Here is a 26,176-nt window from a genome sequence, read left to right on the forward strand (position 1 = left end):
CAGATATAAGACAAGCACTTTGAGCCAGATTTTTAAAGGTATTTAGGTGCATAAACATACAAATGGGCACCTAGGCATCTTTGAAAATCCTACTAGGCGCCTATCTGGATCTGTAGTTGCATAAGTATCTTTTAAAAATACCATTAAATTATCCTTTAGTTAGAAATGTACTACTTTGAGTACTTTTAGGATGAAATAAATAACAGAACCAAAAACATACTGCTCAGCCTATTCTCACTGCAGTTTTCTCACTTTGGCTTTATCAGAAATCTGTTTGTGTTCGTGATGCCTTGAGACAGGTTTTGAATTGGGCAACATTTACAGGGGATGAATTACCTAATCTGAGACAGCTAATCATGCATCTTCCTGGCTGTTGGCCATTACATTGAAAATACAATAATTTATTTATTTATTGGCTCTGTTTTAAGAATATCTGCTAGAGCTACTTTAGCAGTCTTAAGAGATGAACACTAACACTATCTTTATATTTTACATTTAAATTGTATACTGCTTAAAAGAACTGAGAATACAGTCATATTAAAGTTTTAGGGTTAAAGCTTCAGCATTTGTATCACATTAATGTTGTATGCTTGCCATTTAAAAATCTAGTGCTTACCTAGTATTCATTCCTTGGAAGAGTTCTAATGTTAAATGCATGTGCAAATGTGAAGTATTGTCTTCCATTTGAACCAACTGGTGGGAAAAACAAGTAACCCTTCTTCTCTCTTCACCATTTAAGTCCTTCACCTGGACAAAAACAAAAGTTAGAACCAAGTTTGTCATACAGTATTGAACATATGTTAAACCTTTTTTCTTTTGGTTCATCTGAAAGTGCATTGTAAACCATTTGGTGTACCATCACAACTACATTGAATTTAAGCTTCTTGAACATGCTTTCATAAGTTCACCTCCCTCTTCTTATCCACTCTTGACTTTGTTCAAGTCTGTATTTACTAACAGTCCTCCAGTGCCAGTCTCGATGTTATGTTTGTCTGCTTCTCCAACAAGCATCTTTGGACTCTTCGCTCTACCCCTTCTGCATAGAATGTCCTTCCTGAACTGATCTGCAAGGCTACCTTCCTTTCTGCATTCAAATCTCTCCCGAAGACTCACTTCGGCTATAATGCCTACAGAAACTAATCATCTGATTGTGACAAGATTGTAGTACTTTTGGAGTAATATATATTGCAATTAAAATAATTTTGTTATCCACACATTTATCAGTTGCCATCTTGATTGCTTTACTTAAATATTATCTCCCTTTTACGCATGCCACCTTCTTTTTGTCTGGTCTGTTTCTTTAAAACATGTAAACTCTTTGGGTGGGCACAGTGTCTTCATTTGTTTAGAAAATGTCTAGCGTACTGTGGATGCTAACAGATATAATGAATAGTAATGAAGTGGGGGAATTTTTGGTTATTTGCCCACATCTTAGGGCAGTTATCCAGTGGTGGTTTAGATTGTCAGATTTAATATTTTGGGTTTATTTCTTGATTAAATTGACCCCTGCACTGTTGATTGACTTAACCAGTAGTGTAAATCAGTTGGGTGATGTATGAACATTGGGCAAGATGGCAGATTCAGAACCAAAGACATTTATTGGACTGCTGATAACATGTACCTGCTTCTGTTGGCATCCTTCCCTAGCTCCCCATATATAGTTTAGTTTTCCTTCCCTAAGAGCACCTTCTTCCTTCTGTCCTTTTGGACTAAATAGTAGCTTTTCTTGCCTCAACTGTTACTTAGTGTGACTTATTTTTAATATCTGAGTGGTATAGTGTTCAGCTTTTTAAAACCAAGTCTGAAAAAAAGTTTGTGGATTGTATTTTTGTGAAAAGAGTTAAAGGTGATCTGTCCAGGGAAAAAGTGCCCTGTTTTTGCTGCTGTTTTCATATATGAAGAAGAACCTGAAAGGTTTTTAGAAATTACAGGTGTAAACTTCTTAAGGACTGGCAAATTTAGTAGGTTTTGTGACAACACAAGAGAAAGTGGAGTGGGAAGGAGGGTTTTTTGGTCATTGTTTGTTTGTTTTTTGGCTTTTTGAGATTTTTTTTTTTTTTTAAATTTTTATTTCAACACTCCTGCACTTCATCTGAGGTTTAAGTAAGCTCCCACTTCAGTTCTCTACTTCTCCAAAGAGTCAAAGCATGGAAATCAGGTCCTAATATTCTTAACTTAAAAAACCCAGAAAAAGTTTAATTACAAATCAAACCAAACCTTTCACATCCTCTTCAGAATAAAGACAGAGGCACAAATACAGTTTTTCTCTCTTTGACCTTAGGTATGTCCAGAGGCTTCCTTTATTGAAACTTTTTGATAGTTCTAAGGCCTCATTTATGCTGCAGGATTTTGGCATATCAGTAGCTCTTAAAAGTTTAGCATGCTGTACACACATTTGCTGCCAATATTCAAAAGTCCTCATGCCATTTTTGTTTTCTTTGCTTTGAGTGAGTCTAAACACTTCTTTTTCATCCAGGTATTACCTTTCTACTGTAAATAAGGAATACTGTCAAACTAGCAGGAATACTAATTCTCCCATCACTGTTCACTCCTTTAGGTACTCTTTGGGTTATTTTTTGTATTTCACTGTCCTGGGGTCAAGATGATCAGAAGCCCCTCACCTGAATAAATTGGACTGCTCTTCTGGGCCTCACAACTTGACTGGCAATGAGTTTTCAGTAGTTCACACAGAAAACCCTACCTCTGAGCACTCGGCGTGGCCTCCATTTTTGGGGTGATGTTACAGAAATGGCTGTATTATCAGGGATATAGTATAGCAGTTGTTTTGGGAACTGGGGGATTGGTTGCACCACTGCATTACACAGCTTTGTGTGGACATGAGGATAAATGGATGTGAAATAAGACTGCTGGTGTAGACACTAAGTAGCATCAATTAAATACAAGTAATTACTAGCATTTTCATTATAGATAACATAATTGCCATTGTAGATGGACCTAAATGCATACAAATTATATCTTTATTGCTCAGGTAACCTTTTTTGGCAGAAGTATCCACAGGTATGAAAATAAGGAGGCATGTGGCACCAGCCTACCATTGTTAATTTTAAACAGCTGCCTCCTGTTTTCAATTTCATTGCCTAGTTTAAAAGGATAATATCACCCTTCACTATTCTTGTGTAGTTCTGAGTGGGAATTAGTGTTTCGTTGGTTCGGGTGGAGAGAAGTGTAACAGTGGAATTTTCTGTTCAGTTTGACTCTTTAAGGAAGAGTAATAAATTGTTTATTGGGATAGTAGCATCTTGGTTAGCTTTTTTTGGTATTTTAACTACTTAGCTATTTTAATTTGTTCCTGTTTCCCAAGTCTAGTTTGCTCCCAACATTTTTTCCCTTATCTTAGTTGTTACACATCTTTCTTTTTTTACAAAAACAGACTTGTTAATGTGACATTAAAGTTGTGTTTTGAATTCCATAACTTTTGCATATTTAGTTTCTAATAGGGTTGCTAACTTGGCTACATGACTTCTACTTAGGGCTGATCTCCACTGAAGACTTACATTGGCATAGCTACGTTTCTCAGGGGTGTGAATAATCCACCTCCCTGAGAGATATAACTATACTGATCTAAGCCCCGGTGTAGACAGTGCTAGGTTGATGGAAGAATTCTTCCATCAATTTAGCTACCACCTCTTGGGGAGGTGGATTAACTACAGTGATAGGAGAACCCCTCTCATCAGTGTAGAGCATAGTTTCTCAACCTGTGGTACACGTACCCCTGGGGGTATGCGAGACACAGGCAGGGGGTACCCGGAGGAAAACTGAGTGAAGGGGAGGTGGGCGGCAGCTGCCGACTTCCCACCCGGTCCCAGCTGGGAGGGGGTGGCAACCGCCACAGTCCCTGGGAAGCCAGGTTGCAGCCACCCGCTTCCAGCCCTCTCACAGCCCCCGGCTCCTGGGGGACGTGGGCAGCAGGCCCCCGCTTCCTGCCCGGTCACAGCTCCCAGCTGGGAGGCGGGTAGCAGCCGCTAGCTTCTAGGGGAGGCAGGCAGGAGCCCCCTGCTTCCTGCTGGGTCCCAGCTCCCAGGTGGGAGCCCGGTGGCAGCCTCCTGAGTTTCGTGAGCTGGGTGACAGCCACTTGCGCCCCAGCTCTGAGCCAAGGGACAGCCTCCAGCGCCCCGGCTTGAAGATGGGCAGCAGCCTCCTGCTCACATCCCTGGGTCCCAGCTGGCGTGGAAGCCTCATCTGCCCCAGCTCGGATTGGGTGGCAGTCGCCCACCTCCCGGGCTGGCAGCTAGGTGGCAGCTGCCTGCAACTTGCCCAGGTAGCAGCCTCCCTCCCTGGCTCAAAGTCCAGTGCCCAGAAAACTTGTCAATTTCACTGCTCTAACTGAGCAGTGAAATTGACAACTATGACAGCCCCAGATTTTACTGGTTACCCTCTTTTCCTGTCTCTCTCTCTCTTGCTCTCCTTCCCTGTCTCTCTCTCACCCCTTCCTCCTCTCAAATCTATGGCAAAAAATTTGACGTGGTGCTTTATATTCCCCAGCATTGGCATGCCACTCAAAGCCTCCTAGCTTTGGCCAATGTCACCTCTAGCCCAGGTACATACTTGAGTTGTGTAGCCCTGGTGTAAAGGTGGTAATCCTACCCACACTAGATCTGACATCTGTCATATCACGGCCTTATATACTCAACCCTTCTTCCAACATATGGCTCACATTAGTCTGTAAATATAAAATCTCGAGGAATATTGAGTGTTGGGATATTAAAATTTTCAGAAGTTAGGGGGTACTTGCTACTTAAAAGTTTGAGAAACACTGCCATAGAGAGTGTCTACACTGAAGTACTATAGTGGTGTAGCGTTTTAAGTGTAGACATACCCTTTGATTTTTGTTATGTGTAAGACTGTGCTAAAAGGATCTTTTTTTTTTCTTGGCCCATATTGTCCAAATGAAGGATTTAATTCCATTTTTCTATGGAGGGAATTTTTTAGAGGATGGGATTGAAAATTGTTAGGTTGGGCTTGTTTCTGAATTTTATTTGGCCATCAAATTAGATTCTGGTGACAGTTAGCTGGATTGGTATATTGAAAGAAATTGGCATACAGAATCCCACTCTAAAATCGGTCTGTGTATCTATTTCCATTTCTGGGTTGTCTGTTGTCCCCACTTTCCTCCTGTGCTCTGTACCTTGCTCATCCTTCTCTTCTCCACATTGCTACTAGAGATTTATGATTCGAGAAGTTGGGGGGAGGGGGGATTTTTCAGCTTCTTCTGATCCCTTATAGGCCTCATGAGGTAGAACTGACAACTCCAGTGAACCAGTAGTCTCATGTTGTCTTTTCCTCCTGTTGCCGCCACAAATTACTATACTTCTGTCTCCAAGAATTCAGGTGTGGGGGAAAGAATGGAGGTGCTTGCAGTAATAATTTCAGTCCTGAGATGCAGTGAGAGATCATCCACCCAGTACAGAATGCTGGGAATGATTTTAAAGCTTCATGCTCATAGCAAATTTTATGTATAACAAGAATAATAAAGCATGATGCATATATGTGTGATCTAGAAATTTCATGTTCAAATATATGCTGGGACTTATTCCTGGTAGCTCTTACTTTCTAAATATGTAATTAATCAAACCCCCGTCTTTGATTTACACAAGTCAAAGAAAGTGAATGGATATTTTAAGACATCTTGTATATGTGATATAATCATCCTAAAATAGACATTAGTGCTTCCAGGTGCACTTTTGTGAGGTGCTAGGAACCTTGACAACCTAAAAAGTTCTTTGGCATTCCACCAAATATACTGATGCTTCAAGGTGAACGTCAGAGCATGTGTTAGTACATCTTGGGTTCGTAATGTCCACTTCTTTACTGGGATTCCTAGATGTGCCAGTGGGTTACATAGAACAGAGTGTTTGAAGACACTGGACAAGGTATTCACAACTGGGCATCTAAAATTGGGTTACTAAATCCTTATGTAATAGCTTCTGGGGACATATAACACACTTGACCAATGTGTAAGAGTATTCAGACACCTAAATAAATGGCCTGACTTTTAAAAGTGCCGAGAAGCCAGAAGCTTCCATTGACTTCAATGGCAGCTGATGGGTGGCTCAATACTTCTAAAAATCAGGCCACTTACATGATTGAATAAGGATTCAAGGGCCTGATCTTACTCTTATGGAAGTCTGTAGCAAAATTCTCATTAACTTCAGTGGTGTAAGATCAAGTTCTAAGAGCCTAGTTTTCAGGCACTTATTTCTTTATAAATCTTAGCTAGTGTCTTTACCTGGTCATTTAAATATTTATATAAGTTTTTACTTTTTAGATAGATTCACTTTATGATGTGTTTATATCTGGAATACTACTTATTAATGAGTAACTTGAATAATTGAAAAGATTTGACTGAGACTTTTTGGAAAATGGAGACATTTCAGCTCCAAAAAGGTGTTTTGAAAAAGTGAAACTACTGAAAATGGAGAGACGGGGAAGGTATTTGATAGTCCAATTCATTTGTATCATGTTTGTTATAGAGCTTTGAATTAACTCAAATTTAAGAGGAATAAATGTTGAACAGTTACAGTTTAATGAAGGATATAACTTACATATTTGTGCTAGATTCATAAAAAAGAAAGAAATCACTCTTACTTTGTCTTTGTAATATGCAAAATATTGCTTCATGAAAATTTGAGCTTGCAGCATGAGGGCTGGTCTATGCTTCAAAGTTAGGTCAGCTTAACTACATACCTCAGGGTTGTGAAAATTTTCAGTGCCCTCTGCAGTGTAATTAAGCCAACCTAAATGCCAGTGTAAACATTGCTGTGTTGACAGAAGGATGTTCCAATGGTCTAGCTACTGCTTCTCAGAGAAGAAGGTTTACTGCAGCGATGGAAATACTTCTGTTGTAATTAGTGTCTGTCCTACAGCTGTGCTGCTGTAGCATTTTAATGTAGACATACCATGAGTTTGTGAATTGTATATAGCCTTCTCTATCGTCTTAGTTACACTTGGAAGAGGCAACACAACTTTGTACATGGCAGCAACAGTGGAAGCTGTAGGGTAAACAGGAATCCCATTTTTTACCACCAAATCAAAGTAGGTTTGGATCGAGTGATAGAAATGCATGAGTTCTGTCTATGCTATAGTTGCCAATGGTGAAGCTGCAAAGAAGGGGAATTGTCCCAGTTTTCCTAGGATACATGCAGCTTGCAGTTGCTAGGTCACTAAAGTCTATTATCAGCTTCCAGTAAGATGGCATGTGTAAACTTAAGTATATGTGCCCTGATGTTATAATTTGCAAGTCATTTTTTTGCGGTGGTGACAGAGAAGTGGGGGGTGTTGTCTATGAAGCTGGCATCACTTTTTTTTTTTTTTTTTTTTTTTAAATGTGAGGTAACTATTTTCCACGGGACCTCAATCAAAATGAGGCAAATGTGATAGCTGCTTGTTTAACCATTGTTGGGACATGGATGTTTCTGCTGCAGTTTCTATAGACTACTAGGATAATCTGTCTGTTTGCTTTGGATAAACACGCTCGCTGGTTGTGCAAGTGCATCACTGAATAGTGAAGTGGCAAATCAGTGGTATTTTAGTTACCTTAATTAGACTTCCTGGGAATCACACCATTTGGATGACTGGGAAAATTCAATTTCAAAATAATGTTATTTGTTTGGTTTTATGTTCAATCAGACGATAGCATGGCTTTCTAAATTTGTGTAAGATTATAGAAAATACAGTAGCACTAACAGGAATGAAACCTTCTCTGCAAACTGAATATATACTTTATACGTCAACTTTCTAACAGTCGCATCCCAATTTTTTTTAACTATTTCTTTAACTTGGGGAAATTTAGCTTTTCAACGGAAAAGAGTAGCTGCTAGACTACTGATATTAACAGTGGAAAAATTAATTCCAACCATTTATAATATTTGCTTACAGATCACAACCCATACTGGACGTGTTCTGCCATATATACATAAAACCACCTGTTTCCAAACAATTTCTCCAACATCTATCCCCACCTAGTCTGTCTTTTGTTTAATCTTACTGATATGAGATACTAAAAATCAGTCTTGCTGGCCCTCTTTTTCCAAATCAGAGCCCATTCACCCAAGGTTATTTGTCTACTCCGCTCCTTTTCTCATTCTATATAATATGACATTTTGTTGTCAAAAATTATAAAATTAGTTACATTTTTTTGTTTCTAATAAAACATCTTGCGTTTCTTTAGAAAGTTGAAACATAATGCCAAGGTACTGGTTCCATTAAAGTTGGTTTTGATATACGGTTCAGTTATCTAGTGCTTTCATACAAACAAGTTTGTCACCTCCAAGCTGTGATGTGTTAATGCTTTATGAAAACTCTTTTACAATAGGTGTATTTTTCTTCTCTAGGTTTGCTCCAGACCCCATGTGCCTGACATTTTCTTTGATCATCTCTTGTTCGTTAGCCTGAGAAATAAAACCTTAAAAAGAATTCCGGACGTATTTGATCTGCCAGAAAAAGCTGTTACTAATGGACAATATGTCTATTACTAACACACCAACAAGTAATGATGCTTGTCTGAGCATTGTTCACAGCTTGATGTGCCATCGGCAAGGTGGAGAGAGTGAAACTTTTGCAAAACGAGCAATTGAAAGCTTAGTTAAAAAGCTAAAGGAGAAAAAAGATGAATTGGATTCTTTGATTACAGCTATAACTACAAATGGAGCTCATCCTAGTAAATGTGTTACGATACAGAGAACATTGGATGGAAGGCTTCAGGTTAGTCCAAATACAGACCTGGATATATTTTCAACGTATGCTAGCTGAGTGGGAGCAAAAATGGGTGAAATGGGATTGGGGGTCATCAAAGAGGGGGAGTGGATCAGTGGCATAACTTTCCCCAACTTTGAGCCAGTAGAAACCCCTATGCAGACATAGTTTGTCATTGGAGCTCTGTGAGAGCTGCATTAGTCCCTCTAAATGCTGTTCCTTTCCTTCACAGGGAGCAGCAGGCTTCAGGAAAGGGGAAAAATTTATGGTGGCATGACACCTGCCAGAGTTATATGGTCAGAGATGCAGGATAGTGAGCTCACGGAGGTGTGGGAAGGGTTTAGATGTCCTGAGATCTGAGGGGATAAACTAAGTCTACACAGGATTTCAACCCCATGTCTGTTTCCTCCTGTTTTAAGTCAGGCTAGTCTGATCTCCACCCCCACCAGGATGGTGGGCAGGGTTTACCCCATAACATTTTACCTTTTTTTTTTTTTTTTTTTTTTTTTTTACAAATACCTCTGTTTTTTCAAATGTATATTCCAAAAATTATGTAGAAAAACGATTTTCACATCCTACTAAAGTGTTAGCTTTTTAATATAGAGATAAAATTCTACAGTTTTTTTCTCCCATAATTTTTATCTGCAAAGTTCTGGAAGGTTATGATTTGCAATTTTCATATAATTTGTGAATTCTGAACACTTTTGTTGTGTTGGGCATTTTACTTCCAATATCTCCTGTTGCATTCTTGTATTTTCTCCTGGGAGTAATCACAATATTAGTTTAAATATCCACTGGGACTTCTTTTTGGATTCTTTCTATTGAATATGGAGTTTGAGGATAAGCGTTTTTAAAACACGACAGGAGAAATTTTTAGTGAATGGTATCTGTTCAGTTCTAGCCAATCTTATTTTGTTAGTGGAAAATGAGGGAAGTTTTTTTTTGGTTTTTTTAAAATACTTTCTCAGTAGACCTTTGTGTCTTTAACATTCTAGGTGGCAGGACGTAAAGGGTTCCCTCATGTGATCTATGCTCGTCTTTGGAGGTGGCCTGATCTTCACAAAAATGAACTCAAGCATGTTAAATATTGTCAGTATGCTTTTGACCTAAAATGTGACAGTGTCTGTGTGAATCCTTATCATTATGAACGTGTAGTATCACCTGGCATTGGTAAGTAGTCTGTCTGTTTAAAGTGGAACAGTGGAAGTGTAAATATTTTTTTCCTTATGTTCTAGAAAATGTAGACCTAAATAAAAACGTAAGTGTATAATGACATAGTTAAAAACAAAGCATATTTTGGAATTCTTTTTCCTTCTACCTTTTATTTAGTGGAAATAGTTACTGAAGTTTAACTTTGGAATAAACTTAATGCATAGGGATAAATTTTGGGGTTGCTGTTTCAGCTTTTCAGAACTGAATATGAAGTGGTATTTAGTTCATGTAAACTGTAGGAGAGTGATTTAGTTTGCATACTTCTGTGATGCACAGGCATAGTGTATTTAGTTGCTAACCTCAGGTTTCTGTTAATCTGTGTATATGTTTATGAATTCATTTGATGCATTGTAAGCTTGTAAATGAAATTCATTGTTTTTAAAGATCCTTTTTCTTTTTAAAAGATCTCTCAGGACTGACCCTGCAGAGTTCTGGTAAGTAGTTTATCAGTTATAACCAATTAAGATCTCTATGTAAAAAGAACTAGATTGCATTTTAAAAAGCATATGCACAAATGTTTTCACTTGTTGGGGGAGGGAGGAGGAGAAGGGAAAGCAAGGATAGAAATTCATTTGTTTTTCTAGTTAGGAGACTTGAAATAATGGTATGTTAAACTTCAAAAAACTTATAGCTAAGGTTTCAGCTCACCTTTCATTGTTGCTCTAGTTTCAGTCACTTGTAACTTTCCAAAAACTTTCAATTGGGATCAGAGCAAGCATGGAAAGTAACAAGCCAAATTTTTTTTTTTTTAAATTTTGAACAGAATATGTCAGGCGGCTTAATATATTTAGCAGCTGAGTTAGATGATAGGAGGATAAACGACTTTTCCTGTGTAAAATAGTATTAAAAAAAGTAAGATTGAACACAGCTAATTCAAACATCTGAATTCTATATTCAGATTTGTGGCAGGTGTGCTGGCAAAAAATCAAATTGATAAATTGTGGGGGAATATATTTAAAACTTGGAAACAATTAAACATTCACTTCCAGGGTTTTAGTTAATTCTGTCCCTGGATTGTGTATGCAGCTGCGTAGCACCAAAGCTAGGGTTTTTCTTTCCTCCTAAAGGAGAGATGTGGTAGGATTTTTGTTGGTTCAAGTGCCTGGAAGTCTTGTGGCATAAACTTAAAAATAAATAAATAAATAAATAAAATAAAATTGCTAAACTTTACAAATTTGAATTTTCCATAGATTAGATTCCAGGGCAGTTTGTGTTAAACTGCAAGAATAGAAGCAATTGAAAATGATTTATGTGCACCATATCAAATTTGTACCAAAGTTTATAGTACAGTAACTAAATACATTATATGTATTGGTTAGATATTTTTTTGTGCTGCTATCTCACGACAAATATGCAACTGATAGAGAACAAACAGAAAAGACTTAAATACCCTTTGACATTTCTTAAACCAAAAACAAACATGGAATTAATGCAATATAAAATTTTTAGTTTAAAACACTCAATAGAGAATGCGACGGTTAGTGTTCGTATAATTATAACTCGCACTAGCCACAGGGAATATTTTGGATTAGTAGTTAAATGTGAAGTGAGTTCTATACTGCCACGCATGTGCATGCACACTTCCAATGGGAGTTGCATAAAAGTAGCTTGAGGGGAGTAAGGCTTTTTCTTATGTGCAGTGTTGGTGAATTAATATTCTGAATTGCATGTTTAAAGTTGTAACCTCAGCATTGCATTAATGTAAGTTCAAGTGCTTGACAAATAGTGCATTTCTACTTTCTCACCCCCTCCAACCATACTCTAACGGAACAGAAACCAACATGGTGTCAGAATATGCATAATTTTGGCACTAAGCTGCTATTTCAGACGCAGCAAGGGAAGCTCACTGTTCCTTGATATGCTATACAGTTAGTCTTTACACTTCTAAGCTACTGAATGAATCACTTATTTATTTGTGGACTAGAGAACATGCTCAGCAATGTTGTAACAGTGTCTTTGTAGGTCAGAATTGGTTGCCTAAACCGCTTTTCCAAGAAAGCAGCTTTAATAGTGCTTGTTTGGAATTGGTGCTGCTCCATGTCTTTACCTATAAAATAGTAAAATGCACATGCATGCTTAAGGATTTAAACCTTTATTTCTTCATAGCTCCAAGTATGTTGGTGAAAGATGAATATGTTCATGACTTTGAGGGACCGCCATCATTATCTACTGCTGAAGGTCACTCGGTCCAGACCATCCAGCATCCACCAAGTAACCGGGCTTCTTCTGAGACTTACAGCACCCCAGCCATGTTGGCTCCTACTGAGTCTAGCACTACCAGCACCACTAACTTTCCCAACATTCCTGTGGCTTCCACAAGTAAGATGCTTAGATTATCAGGGATGTGAGATCTGAATGCTTGAATGGCACCACCATTTGATCTTCTCTAAAGTAAAGTAAAAAATCACACTTACTGAGTTTTATAAACTACAAAAAACGGACACACACTTTTTGAGAAATCCTTAAACAACACAACAATGAACCGTGTTTCTAAGTTATTGCCCTTTGAGGAGTGTTAACATTGTTATTGAACAACTGGTGTGGGAGTGCAAAACATCAGTATCTCATTAAATCAGCAGGAGAGAGATGAAACTAGATATATGAAGGAGTATTATCAGCCCATGTACAGAACAGTGATGCTTAAACTTCCTGAAGCTGAGAGGACACCTCCTCTTCTAACTTTTGGGGGGGAAAATTGGCCCACTTGAAAAATGAGCCTGTAAAAGTTGAGACTCCCTTAAAAGCCTCCTGAATATATTGGGGTGCCATATCTAATTTTTCTTAAACATTTTTTAAGAATTTAGCACATGTGGAATTGCTGAATTGAACCAGTCATCACACAGTCCTAGAAATTGAAATCCTCTGTTTACTTAGAGCAGGAATTAGCAGTGTGCAAAGATCCCCGTGCTCCCCGGCAACATCCCTCACTCCTGGTCTAAAGAAACCATTCATATTTTGCGTTTCATATTGCTCCCATCACCATAGTATTGTATTGCTCTAAGGGTGTGAAGATAATTTAGTCTCCATTTCCTTTCAGTCTTTGATGCCTCTGAAAGTCCATGATCTTTCTCTAGCATTAAAGTCACATGGAAAACATATTGAAAATAAGTGTTTCTAGAGCTGAGTGAAGCATGTTGCTCTTTGTGTCTCATTCAGTGAAGCCTTTAGCTTCTCCTCTTTTCCACTGGAACTGAGTTTAAGAAAAAAAACATTTTCCTGTTAGCAGATAAAAATGTGCAGAGCAATCCCAGTCATAAGATATTAAGCAAAATAGGCTGTCAAATAGAAGCAAAAATAGCTGATGCAAAGTATCTTATTTCCAGCTTTCTAAGTTCTTTCCTGCAAGAAATATATCCTTAAATTATAGCAACCTTATTGTAATAGCCTTGGTAATCGGGATGTGTTTTCCTCAGAATTGTGCAATTTTCCTCTTATAATAAAATTGTGGAATATTTATGAATGAGTCATATGTTCTTTTACCAGGTCAACCAACCAGTATATTGACAGGTAGCCATAGCGATGGACTCTTACAGATTGCTTCAGGGCCTCAGCCAGGAACTCAGCAGAATGGGTTTACAGCTCAGCCAGCTACTTACCATCACAGTGAGTATACACACACAAATGCACCCTTTAGTTTTCTACAATGTTAATAAATGTACCAGAGAAATAAAAATTAGAAATGAGATGGATAAACTCTCATAAATGCATATTAGTCCAGTCCTTTTTTTCTTTTTAGATAGTACTACAACTTGGACTGGAAATCGACCAGCAGCCTACACACCTACTATACCTCACCACCAGAATGGACATCTTCAGCATCATCCACCTATGCCCCATCCTGGACATTACTGTAAGTACTTGTCGATTTTCAAATTGCTATACTTCCTATGCTATCATTGTGGGATAATGGCAGAATCTCTTTTTTGTGATCTTCCCCGCAGAAGCCTAAATTATATTAATTTAAAACTATAATTACTGTCTAATGTATTCTGACAATTAAATATGAAAGCTCCATGACAGTTGGTGTACTATACTTTGTGCTGCACCAAGAGGCAAGAGCAGATTTAAATCTGTTGTGTTAAAATGGCACCATCCAATTTTGCTATTGTTAAAAACCTGTCAGTTTTTTTCCCTTTCAGCCTCTGTTTATAGAACTTTATAATTTGGCTGTAAATACTTTCTTTAACCTTATGAGTGTTTGTCCAAAAGGTGATTTTGAAATAATATTTGGCCTTTTTTGTTCAAGTTCCTTTTTTCAGATCTTTTAGAAACATATTTAGAGTAAAGTCACATTTTCTTAATAACTTGCAGTACTTAGACAAACATTGCTTTTTCAGGTGTAATTTATGTGCATTAAAATTTAAAAACATTATAAAAGTTAAAAATCATTGCTGACTGGCCCCACTACAATCTAATTCGTGGGGACATTTGGCACATAAATTTGCACTTAATACAAAACAAAATTGAAAATGGATTTTCTTTAAAGATTCTGAGTGAGCTCTTGGTTTCAAGGCAAAATAGATTGATTTTTGTTTTTCCATGTGTCACCCTGTCTTAGTGGGTCACAGCTGAGGATACCAGATTCAGGGCAAACTGTTGAGAAATGGGGCAGACCCTCCTTAGATTGGTGGTTATTCTTACATAAAAATATACCAAGCCACCAATAAAAGTAAACTTCCATATCACCACGCTGGTTGAAAAGAAGTCAGAAAAGCAGTTTCTTTAGATATCTCAGTCCTTGTTTCGCCACCCAGATACTAGATTTAATGATGAGTGGTTATTTAAAACCACCTTCATCAACCAAAGGGTTTTTCTGATCCAAGAGATCAGCCACACAGCCAGGCCAATGTATAAATCAGATCTTCTTCAATAATCATGCTGCTACCAGTCCTTTAGTATCTAATATCTAAAGGTTTATTCATAGGGCAAAAGAAAGAAGAGAGAGTTAAAATTGTAAAAGAATCACACACACACAGTTCTTGAATCGGGTTTGTAGCAGTGGTGAAATAAATTGTCAATTTGCAAAGTCTCTGGAAATGACCCAGGAAGCTTGGGGGACACCAGTCCTCCTTCAGAGCTTCTTTGTTAGAAATCCAGTCCAGAGAAATGAAGCAGGAAATGAAGACAAAATGGAGATGGTGAAACTGCCTTACATATTTTCTCCCATGTGGATAGATGCTTTTAGTTTTATCTTGTGGAATTTTACAGGCACAAGAAGATAAAGTCCAGGGTTACATGAGCAAGTCACATGTCCTTGCATGCTTTGAGTCATAGGAGCAGCCATTGTCCATATTCTGGCCAATATATTCACAAGGAGGCCCATGGGATGGTGACAGGCTTCTTCTGTGGTCTACTGTGTGAGCTAAGTGTGCTTAAATAAGCCATTAACTTGCATAATCCATTCACAATGGGCTGTCCGGTTTCAACGTACATTTTACCTGGTGGGTGTTACTCAGGAATGCGGCATATAAACAGGGTGCGAGCACTGAGGCCTGGTCTACACTTACCTTAAAATTTGGCGGCAGTCAACAGGAGTTACGCAAGCTACACAGAGTAGCTTGCATAACTCCCGTCGACTTAACTTCCATTGTGCATGGCGTCTTCATAGTGCTGCGCCACTTGAGGGGGTGGTTTTAACAAGTTGACTTCCGGATCGATTGAGCGGGTCTTCACTGACCACTCAATTGATCTGGGTAGATCGATCTGACGGCGGCGAATTTGCCAGCGTCGGTGAAGACGTACCCATAGTCAATATCTATAACTTCAGTTATAGAAAATATAGAAAAATCTATATTTCAGTTACAAAATGATATATCCATATAAACAGGAAAATCACATTTAGCGAATCATAACTTTTCCATTGACACATCACATGACATAAGTTTTGTTGCAGTTGTATAATAGTGGTAGCCACAATGTTACACATGGTTATATTTCAATCATACAACATGGCATTATGTTGTAATCTAGTAGGTTTGAGTGAGATCAGTAGAGCCTAAATGTTTAGCAACTTACATTATTTAAGAGCGAGGAGTGTGGTGAGAATAGAACAAAAATGAAAATTAATTTTGCCTGTCCTCTTATTCTGGAATTCGGTGATCTCCAAACACTGGGATAATTCTGGATTTCCTATTATTGTACTTACAACTTTTTTATTTGCAATGGTTTTGCTCCGCACCTTGTTTATTATTATTTAATATAATAAATTACTTTGGAGTTTTCCTGTGTCAGCAAAATATATTTTAGACTCTGCTATTAAGTGTTATTACGCCCTTCTACTTGGTTCCCACTCCATACCCAATCTTGTTTATCTGAAGTACCGGAATTCAGAAATATTGCTGGTGCTTAAGGTACTCATGAATGTTTTCAATATTGACTTGGCTTTGTAATTCAATACTTTCAATTTTCTATAAATGATACTTCTGCTTGGATGGTGGTACTCCTGGGCTGTCTCCTTGGCTTCCTGCTCGTCTTACTTTGGGCAGTCTCATTCATTGACATCTGCCAACTTTATTTGTCCTCTTCTCCCAGAAGCCATTGTGCCTTTGTCCATGACGCTTTTCCTGAACTCATCTGTAAGATGGCACATTTAATCCCTCCTAAAGAGGCACTTCTGCATGAGGAGCATGGCTAATTTATAATAAAAATAAAAGAACAAATTATTAAATTAACCATTCTTTGCCATGATTAAGCTCTCTGTTAACCTCCGTCTTTAGAATGAGCTCGTCAGGGCTGGGACCATACCTTCTCTGTTTGGAAAGTGCCTAGCACATTGTGGGCTCTACCAAAACAAAATACTCAGAAATCTGTATCTTCATTTAAAATAAACTTCATGCTTTTTTTTTTTTTAAAGGGCCAGTTCACAATGAACTTGCATTCCAGCCTCCTATATCAAATCATCCAGGTAAGTGCATGCTTCTGAAGAGTTGTTCAAAGTATAATGGAAAATTAAATTTATTCAGTATGGGCCTGATCCAAAGCCCCGTATCACCTACTTCAAAAGCTGCGCCAAACATATGTTACAAAGAAATAATAACATTTATCCATTTTGTGCTATCTCAAAATGTAACTGTCGGAATTTCCAGACACTAAAAGCCCACACTTGCAAAGAATGGATTTTAAATAGACAAAACAGATTTTTGTATAAGTTTAAGCAATTGCTGGAATCTAAGCAGCTCCAGTTTTTCAATGAAACCTAGAAAACTAGCCCACTTGCAGATGCAAGATAGTATTCCAACTGTATAATAATACAGTTTGTCCCATCACACAGGTTGCATCATTTGTGTGATTTAAACAGGAACTTATTTTTTCATTCATTGGCCTCTGCAACTGAAAGAAAAACTGGCAGTGATTGAAAACTGAAATTAACTGGTGATAAGACAGCAATCTTAATTACATAAATTTGAATTTTTATATAATCCACATTCTTCATAATTAAGTATTGTTTCATAAAAGTATGTCTGAAATACTTAAGGGTTTTTATAAAAACTAAAAGCCTTTGTCTGTCCTGTTATGGTAAAAACAGTATTTCTCCTAGTAATCTGCAGTGATTGCCTTAATTTCCTAAAAATCAACCTGTACTATATATATATATAAAAACCATAATTAATATGCAAGTACATTGACATCTGTGTGCAGTTAGAATAATTATGTTAAATGCAACTGCAAGCTTAAATTACTGTGACCTCATTCCTGCCCAGGTGTTTCAGTTGTATCTCTAATGTGCAAAATGTTCACTAGAAAATGCTATATGAAAATTTGAAAGTGGATGCAATTTTGTGCCTTTAAGCTCACTATATAATACGTGCACACATTGTTGAAAATTAAATTCCAAGTACAAATAGCAAAAGTTCTAACCCCTTGTCTCAGGGTTTTCCAGAATTTTTAGTGGTGCATTTCAGTCTGTTCTTTGTCTTCTCTAGCTCCAGAGTACTGGTGTTCAATTGCTTACTTTGAAATGGATGTGCAGGTGGGGGAGACGTTTAAAGTCCCTTCAAGCTGTCCTGTTGTTACTGTTGATGGCTATGTGGACCCTTCTGGAGGAGACCGCTTTTGCCTGGGCCAGCTTTCTAATGTACACAGAACAGAAGCCATTGAAAGAGCAAGGTATTTTGCATGTCTTCTGGAAAACCAGACTTTGGTGCTATTTTATATTTATTGTTGAAGAGTTGCTTTTGGTATATATACCTATCTTTTGAAGGTACAAGTGCAGTTTTGTATGTTCTGATTAAAACACTACTGCAGCATGTATCTTCCTGGGCCTTTAGATTCACATTTCAGGTGTGTACATCCATCTGAGAAGTGTATCAGTGGCCCAGGAGCGTGCCCCTTGTGTGTGGCATATTACATTTCTGTTGATTTATATAATTGTCTTTGAAAGTTTTGTAATTTTAAGAAGAATTTGTCTTTGTGCCTGGGGAAAGAAGATTTAATCTTTTGAGGGTAAGGGCGAAGATGAGACTAACTGAAGGACGTAGGTTGATTAGAGCATCATAGCCCAAGTTAAAAAAAGATATTTGTTTTTCATTCTCACCACACATTTAAGATTTTGGTGAATGAGCAGAGAGAGGATTTCGGGAACTCTCTTGCTTGTGATAAACTCCTTTCCCTGTGAAACAAACAGGAATGCAACGGACTAAAATAATTCCAAGTGTTTATAGTTAGTTACCTTAAAATATGGTGCATTGTTGTGACATCACCAAGAGGTCATGTTGCTGTTTTGGAGCATGGCTTCAGAAGATGTGTACAATGCTATTCTGTAATGCAGGACTGTACACTTGGATGACTTTAGAAGAGCTCTGTGTAGCTCGAAAGATGGTCTCTTTCACTAGGTTGGTCAAGTAAACAGTATTACCTCACTCATTTTGTGTCTCTTGTGTTCTGATACCAGTACGGCTACAACAACACTGCAAACAATTTAGGACAATTGTCTGTGTGGGTTCTTAATCTGCTGAAATAGGAGGCCCAAGTTTGTATTTGTTCAGATACAGTTTTGGAATGCAGAATATGTGCCTACAATTACTTTAAATATTCCTTGACCTACATTGCCTATCCATGCTGCTACTCCCATAAAGTTAATGTTACATGTAAAATGCCGTGTGCTCATTATACAATGTGTATGTGATATCCCTTCATGCTGTGTTGGATCACTTGCAGTGCGCTAATGCTAAGACTTCAACAATTCCAATTCTTTGAAAAATGGATAATTCTTCACCTTGTAGGTAAATTATTTTACAGCCTGGAATTTAGATTATGGAGTAGTGGACTACTGACAACTCTTGGGGGATTCGTATAGGGTTTATTTAACAAGGTTCTGATGTGTAGTTTCTGAACATATAAGTACATTGGACCTTTTTTCCTTTTTAAGGTTGCACATAGGTAAAGGAGTGCAGTTGGAATGTAAAGGTGAGGGCGACGTGTGGGTTAGGTGCCTCAGTGACCATGCAGTTTTCGTTCAGAGTTACTACTTGGACAGAGAAGCAGGGCGTGCACCAGGAGATGCAGTTCACAAGATCTACCCAAGTGCATATATAAAGGTTGGTTTGACTATCCAGGATGACAATTGTAGGAAGTAACGAATGAATTTGTTCCTTGTAAATGGCAAAAAAATTGCTTTTTGAAAAGTTGAAATAAATTTAAACCAAATAACATAAATTGTTTTTTCCCACTAAAACAAAAACTGTTTGTCTCTATTAGGCTAATTAGTACCAAATGAAGATTTATTTATTTTACTTATTGTTGATGAATGGCTTTTAAAATTGATCATGTTTATTCAGATGTTATGGAAGCAACCAACCATTTAATAATTCTGTCACAAGCAATCTTAGCAGTGGTTTTACATTTTAACAGTTTTTGTTTAAACAAGTCGTTACAAAAAGTTTGTTACTTAAGCTTATTATATGGTCCAATTCTTTTTTTAATTTTGGAAAAAAAGATATTTTGAAATGTAATAAAATCTTGGGAAAAACAGCCAGGTTTTTTTTTAAAAGGCATTGTCAGCATGTACGTATTGAACCAATGAACCCACCAAACATCAAACTTCTTATACAAAATCATGTTTTTCTGCAAGATTTCAGATTTAACCTACGTTAAAATGATCATTCACTTTACATACATCTTAAGGTAAGAATGTATAACTCCAAATTAAGGTTTAAAACCCAACTTCTTTGCTGAGCAACATACCCTGGGCACTAAGTTTCTTTCACTCACTGTAGAATCCCTCAGTCTCTGAGAACAGAATTCTTGTGTATTTGAATACTGTTTTATTATAAAAAAGCAGTGGGCTCACAAACTGAAACTTAGCTAGTTCTAATTTGAGGCCTACCAGCTGTTAGTATTCCATGTAAGTAAATTACCATATTTCAACAAGGCTCTGACAAAAGCAGACAAAGACACTCAAAGTTTAGGAAGACACCTTGTCTCTTATTTTTCATTTGTGTCTCACTTTTTGAAATGTAAGGATTAAGCTATGACCTTCTCCTGGATTTCATCAGTTTGTGACTATCTTAGGCCCTGGTCCTGCAATTTGATCCACACAAGTAGCTCTTTTAGCCCACACAGATTCAACATGGGCCTCAGTGTGTTTTGCTTTTTGTATAGCTACTAGTTCTCAGATCTTGGAAGAGTCTGTAAAAACAGTGGATGGGATTTTTTATTTTTATTTCTATATGTTCTAGAAATAAAAATTCAGTTGGTAAAAGCTTTTCTGTGTCCAGGAAGATTAACTCAATGGGTGTTATGATTTTTAATTTCTCTTGTAGCATAACAGCAAGCATAGCATTGGGAACTCTTTCCGCAGTGGATAAGAGAAATCTATGTAATGCAAGACTTATATTTTTTTAAAGGTGTTTGATTTACGCCAATGTCATCGTCAGATGCAGCAGCAGGCTGCCACCGCACAAGCTGCAGCTGCTGCCCAGGCTGCAGCAGTAGCAGGGAACATCCCTGGACCAGGATCAGTAGGTGGAATAGCCCCAGCTATCAGTAAGTACATTAAGTAATTTCTTTGGCCTTCCCTGCCGCACTCCTCCGATAAACATCCTACAATGAAAGGGAGTCATATTGTATCTATGCTTAGTCACACTTCAGACTTGCTCTTATTTATCAAGTAAATAAAGCACCTATTTCTGTAACTTCTCTGCACATGAAGCTCCCATTGTGAAGTCTGTGGGAATTTCAAGTGTGAATGTGGCTGTAGAATTTCTCTATAAAAGGAGTTTGACAGAGTATGCTATTTCCAAGGCATGAAGGTCTACCATAACTACATTCCTCTAAATGGAGTTGTATCTCCATCTCTTCAAACAGAGCTTGACAAATTTCCCGGAGAGAATTAAACTTAACCAGCTGCTCTTACAAAAAAGAGGGGGGATGGGGGAGAGGGTGAGACTGGGGCCTAACACTGAGATCTAAGAAAAACATCCAAGTAAACCTGTTCTGCAGGAAGGTGCTGGGATCTGTCACTGAGCATTCCCTGAATTTTGCTCAGAGGCCTCCGTCAAATAGGTGCTCCGTCAACTTATGTCCATATTTAGGCACCTAAATAAATAGCCAGACTTTCCAAAATGCTGGACGCTTACTTAAGCACATCAGTCTTCTCTAGCTTCCGTCTTGCTGTTGGCAAGTAGATATTTCAAGCCATTGCATACAACATTGAAAATGTTGTGGCCAAAGTACTTAAACTAGTTAATTTTAACAGAAATCATCAGTCTTTCTAATGATCACTTAGAATTATAGAAGATGAGAGTTGGAAGGGACCTCAGGAGGTCATGTAGTCCAACCCCCTGTTCAAAGCAGGACTAACCTCAGCTAAATCATCCCAGCCAGGGCTTTGTCAAATCACACCTTAAAAACCTCTAAAAATGGAGATTCCGCCACCTCCCTAGGTAAACCATTCCAGTGCTTCACTACCTTCCTAGTGAAAACATTTTCCTAATATCCAACCTAGACCTCCCCCACTGCAACTTGAGACCATTGCGCCTTGTTCTGTCATCTACTACCATTGAGAACAGCTTAGCTCCATCCTTCCTGTAACTCCCTTTCAGGTAGTTAAAGGCTGCTATCAACACTCTCCTCCTCCTCCTCCCTCCCCCCCCCCCCCTGTTCTTCTCTTTTGCAGACTAAACAAGCCTAGTTCCCACTGTCTCTCCTCATAGTCTTGTGATCCAGTCCCCTAATCATTTTTGTTGCCTTCTGCTGGACTCTCTCCAACTTCTCCACATCCTTTTTGTAGTGGGGGGCCCAAAACTGGACACAGTACTCCAAATGTGGCCTCACCAATGCCGAATAGAGGGGAATAATCACTTACCTCGATCTGCTGGCAATGCTCCTACTAATGCAGCCCAATATGCTATTAGCTTTCTTGGCAACCAGGGCAAACTCCTGACTCATATCCAGCTTCATATCCACTGTAACCCCCAGGTCCTTTTCTGCAGAACTGGTGCCTGGTCCATCGGTCCCCAGATTGTAGCTGTGCGTGGGATTCTTCCGTCCTAAGTGCAGGACTCTGCCCTTGTCCTTGTTGAACCTCATCAGATTTCTTTTGGCCCAATCCTCCAATTTGTCTAGGTCACTATGTATCCTATTTCTACCTTCCAGGGTATCTGCCACTCCCGCTAGCTTAGTGTCATCTGCAGACTTGCTCAGGGTACAATCTGCCCCATCCTCCAGATCATTAATGAAGATGTTGAGCAAAACCGGCCCCAGGACCGACACCTGGGGCACTCCGCTTGTTACTGGCTGCCAGCTAGACATGGAGCCATTGATCACTACCCATTGAGCCCGATGATTTAGCCAGCTCTCTATTCATTTTATAGTCCATTCATCCAACCCATACTTCTTTAACTTACTGATAAGAATACTGTGGGAGACCGTATCAAAAGCTTTGCTAAAGTCAAGGTATATGACATCCACTGCTTTCCCCACATCCACAGAGCCAGTCACCTCTTCATAGAAGGCAATCAGGTTGGTCAGGCATGACTTGACTTTGGTGAATCCATGTTGACTGTTCCTGATCACCTTCCTCTCTTTAAAGTGCTTTTAAAATGGATTCCTTGAGGACCTGCTCCATGATTTTTCCAGGGATTGAAGTGAGGCTGACGGATCTGTAGTTCTCTGGATCTTCTTTCTTCCCTTTCTTGAAGAAAGGTACTATATTTGCCTTTTTTCAATCATCAGGGACCTCCCCCAATTGCCCCAAGCTTTCAAAGATAATAGCCAATGGCTCTGAAATCACATCAGCCAACTCCCTCAGCACTCTCGTATGCATTGCATCTGGCCCCATGGACTTGTGTATGTCCAGTCTTTCTAAATAGTTCTGAACCTGTTCCTTCAGCACTGAGGGATGTTCACCTCCTCCCTATTCTGTGCTGCCCACCCAGTACAGTAGTCTGGGAGCTGACCTTGTCTGTGAAGACAGAGGCAAAAAAGGCATTGAGTACCTCAGCTTTCTCCATACTCATTTTGCCATACTCATCTTTTTTTGTTTCATTAAACATGAACAAAACAATATAAAAAGAAACCAGAATCATTTGAGTAAGGTCTTTTTAAAGATATGAAGTACATTTTGTCTGCTTTAAAACAAACAAACAAAATCATTCTTGAGCAAGCAACCTACAGTATGTACCAACTTTACACTGTTGGGAAATGTTTATTACAAAGCTAAATTCTAAGGAAAAAAATTAAAATGGAAATACAAACAGTTCTCATTAATAACACATTCCAATTGATGATGATGGCTTTAGGTCCCTCGCTGCCAATGTGATTTCTTTAGAACACTGGTAGAAAGTAAACTGCAGTAGATGTTGCAAATTTCCCAACACCTCTTGTACAGTCCTATTAAGTTATCATGTTCTTGAAGTGAAAAATTGAGATTGGTTATATACATATGCTTGTAGATAGAAGAAGGTGCTCCTTGATAAATTACATACACAGATTTTGAAGTATTTGCTTATTTTTGTTTAATTTGGATTGGTGTCTTTTGGGCCATTTTGAATGAAGACAGCACAGCTATATATTGAATTGTCAATACTTAATACGTTTCTTGTAAGACTGACCAGTCTACTAAGCTGTGCTGAATTTGTGCTTTAGCATACGTTCATCACCTAACTCCAGACATCAGTATCTCTAGCTATACTTAGCTTTCTAAAATGGGCTTTTAACACCGACTTCCATCACAACTGTTTTCAGGCTAACTGGTTGTATCTGATGGCTTATAGAGGTTTGCAAGGATACATAGCCACATAAATCAAAAAGTAGAGCTGGAAAACCTATGTTTCTGTAGCACAAATCTAGAAATGTTGACTGGCGTGGTTTGTAGAGAGGGAGAACTATATGTGGAGGAACAGTTGAGCAAGCGAGTTATTATGTAGAATTGGCTAGGTATTATGTAGAACTGGCATGGTAAAATGACCTGTCAGAGACAGCTAAATGCACATGAACATTTACTCAAAACCTCTTATTTAGGTTTGTCAGCTGCTGCTGGAATTGGTGTAGATGATCTTCGCCGCTTATGCATACTCAGGATGAGTTTTGTGAAAGGTTGGGGACCTGATTACCCAAGACAGAGCATCAAAGAAACACCCTGTTGGATTGAAATTCATTTACACCGTGCCCTCCAGCTTCTAGATGAAGTACTTCATACCATGCCTATTGCAGATCCGCAACCTCTGGACTGAGATCCCTCTGCTGCACTGCTGTGGGCCATTATAGTGTTGGGATGGTGGATTGTAAAATACAATTCTGTTTATAACCTGAAGATATATTTTACTTTTGTTCTGCTTAATCTTTTAATACCAGGTTTTAAAAATGTGTTTGCCTTCTTGCTCTTAGCAGAAAGAAACTGAACATGCAGAAATTGGATTTCAGTTACTTTTTCAGAATTTTACTGTCACCACACGTGCTCAGAGCTTAAAGTAAAGCCCGTATAGATACTTTCAAAGGGATTGAACACAATGCTGGTAACTTAATCTGCTCTATTATGGCAACTTGCTTATAAGCCCCACAAGAGCCTTTTATATGCAGAATATATATATTTATATCTGAAAATTCCTTCTAATCACCATAAACATTTACCTTAAAACAACTTTAAAGTTACTGAAATCTTACATTTAGATCTTTTAGGGAACAAATTGCTAGCTGAGGAGATTTCTTTATCTTGATGAGTATCTTGCTGTGGTTTTCCAGATTGAAGCGTACAAACTGCTAAAAATGAAGAGTGCGACGTACATTGTTGGTAATAATTGAAAGCAGCCTGGAAAAAAAATGTGGTTTCCTTTACTATTATTTGAAAAGAGTTCTTAGATTTTTATTTGTATAAGTGCACAATTTTTAAAACACTAAAAGGAGTGGATACTTTCAGTGCTGGTGCTCAGTTTAAATATAAGATGAATTATTCGATCTGTAAAATTGCCACTTAAATTATATAATGAATATCTAATGACAGGAACATATTTTCATAACTCCTACTGATTTTGTGGTCTAAATACAAAGAAAAAAGTCTGACTTGACATTTGTCTAAAATGGGTAGCTTGACTGTTTTTTACTTAATTTGAAAAGTGATAACTTGCGTATACCATTAAATCATGTATATTATGACATCAATATTTAGGATCCAGTTTTTGTATCTGTTCACCATTTCCACTCAGGGCAAGATGACAAACTTGTTTTTATACCTCTTGGTTATTTTAAACCCAATGCCATCAATGACCTCATAAATTGGCAATGACTTTGTATAGAGAATTTAAAGTAGAAAAACTTGCAAATGTATTGACTGTATGACAGCTACAATATGTATGCTTCCTCTCTAGTTAATAGTATAAATAAAATTCTGACACCCCAATTTATACAATTGTATTTTGTTTGCTTATATTAAATATTTTCTTCTACACCTTGAGTCCACTAATCTAGAGTGATGGGTCACTTTCACTTGAAAGATCAGCAGCAGCCAATAGCATCAAGATTCGGAATGGAAGTTACAAAAATCTTAATTTTTTTCATCAGGGCTCTTCTAGTGTTTCTTTCTTTTGCTACATCTCAACAAGTACAGAAGAGCTGTTGTTTCTTAGGGCTGGTTCACACTTACCATGCGATTCGGCGGCAGTCGACAGGAGTTACGCAAACTATGCAAACTTGAGGGGGTGGACTTACTCAGTCGACTTCCTGATCGATTGAGCAGGTCTCACTGACTGCTCAATCGATCAAGAAAGATGGATTTGGCGGTGGTGATTTTGCCACCGTCAGTCTGAACATAGCCCAA

The 26,176-nt window shown here is 38.1% G+C and overlaps 1 protein-coding gene across 4 annotated transcripts in view; it reads left to right on the forward strand.

The window, feature by feature from the left end:
* SMAD4 (SMAD family member 4) overlaps nt 1-25,807 on the forward strand; it is a 32,084-nt gene extending 6,277 nt beyond the window's left edge. For 3 of the 4 annotated variants that reach the window (XM_067545406.1, XM_067545407.1, XM_067545408.1), the window contains exons 2-12: nt 8,352-8,721; nt 9,708-9,882; nt 10,329-10,358; nt 12,031-12,243; nt 13,408-13,527; nt 13,661-13,774; nt 16,778-16,828; nt 17,847-18,030; nt 19,292-19,460; nt 20,769-20,907; nt 24,385-25,807. In XM_067545406.1, the coding sequence (XP_067401507.1) occupies nt 8,473-8,721; nt 9,708-9,882; nt 10,329-10,358; nt 12,031-12,243; nt 13,408-13,527; nt 13,661-13,774; nt 16,778-16,828; nt 17,847-18,030; nt 19,292-19,460; nt 20,769-20,907; nt 24,385-24,596 (1,656 nt within the window). In that variant the 5' untranslated portion in view covers nt 8,352-8,472 and the 3' untranslated portion in view covers nt 24,597-25,807. Of the gene's footprint in view, nt 1-8,351; nt 8,722-9,707; nt 9,883-10,328; nt 10,359-12,030; nt 12,244-13,407; nt 13,528-13,660; nt 13,775-16,777; nt 16,829-17,846; nt 18,031-19,291; nt 19,461-19,913; nt 20,908-24,384 lie in introns of those variants that run through there. The other variant, XM_067545409.1, reaches the window with a different exon arrangement.
* Nucleotides 25,808-26,176: the final 369 nt, after the last annotated feature.

The sequence above is a fragment of the Emydura macquarii genome, unplaced genomic scaffold, assembly GCF_026122565.2.
Source record: "Emydura macquarii macquarii isolate MOO-44397 ecotype Brisbane River unplaced genomic scaffold, CSIRO-AGI_Emac_v2 contig_1045, whole genome shotgun sequence".
NCBI classification, from domain to species: domain Eukaryota; kingdom Metazoa; phylum Chordata; order Testudines; family Chelidae; genus Emydura; species Emydura macquarii.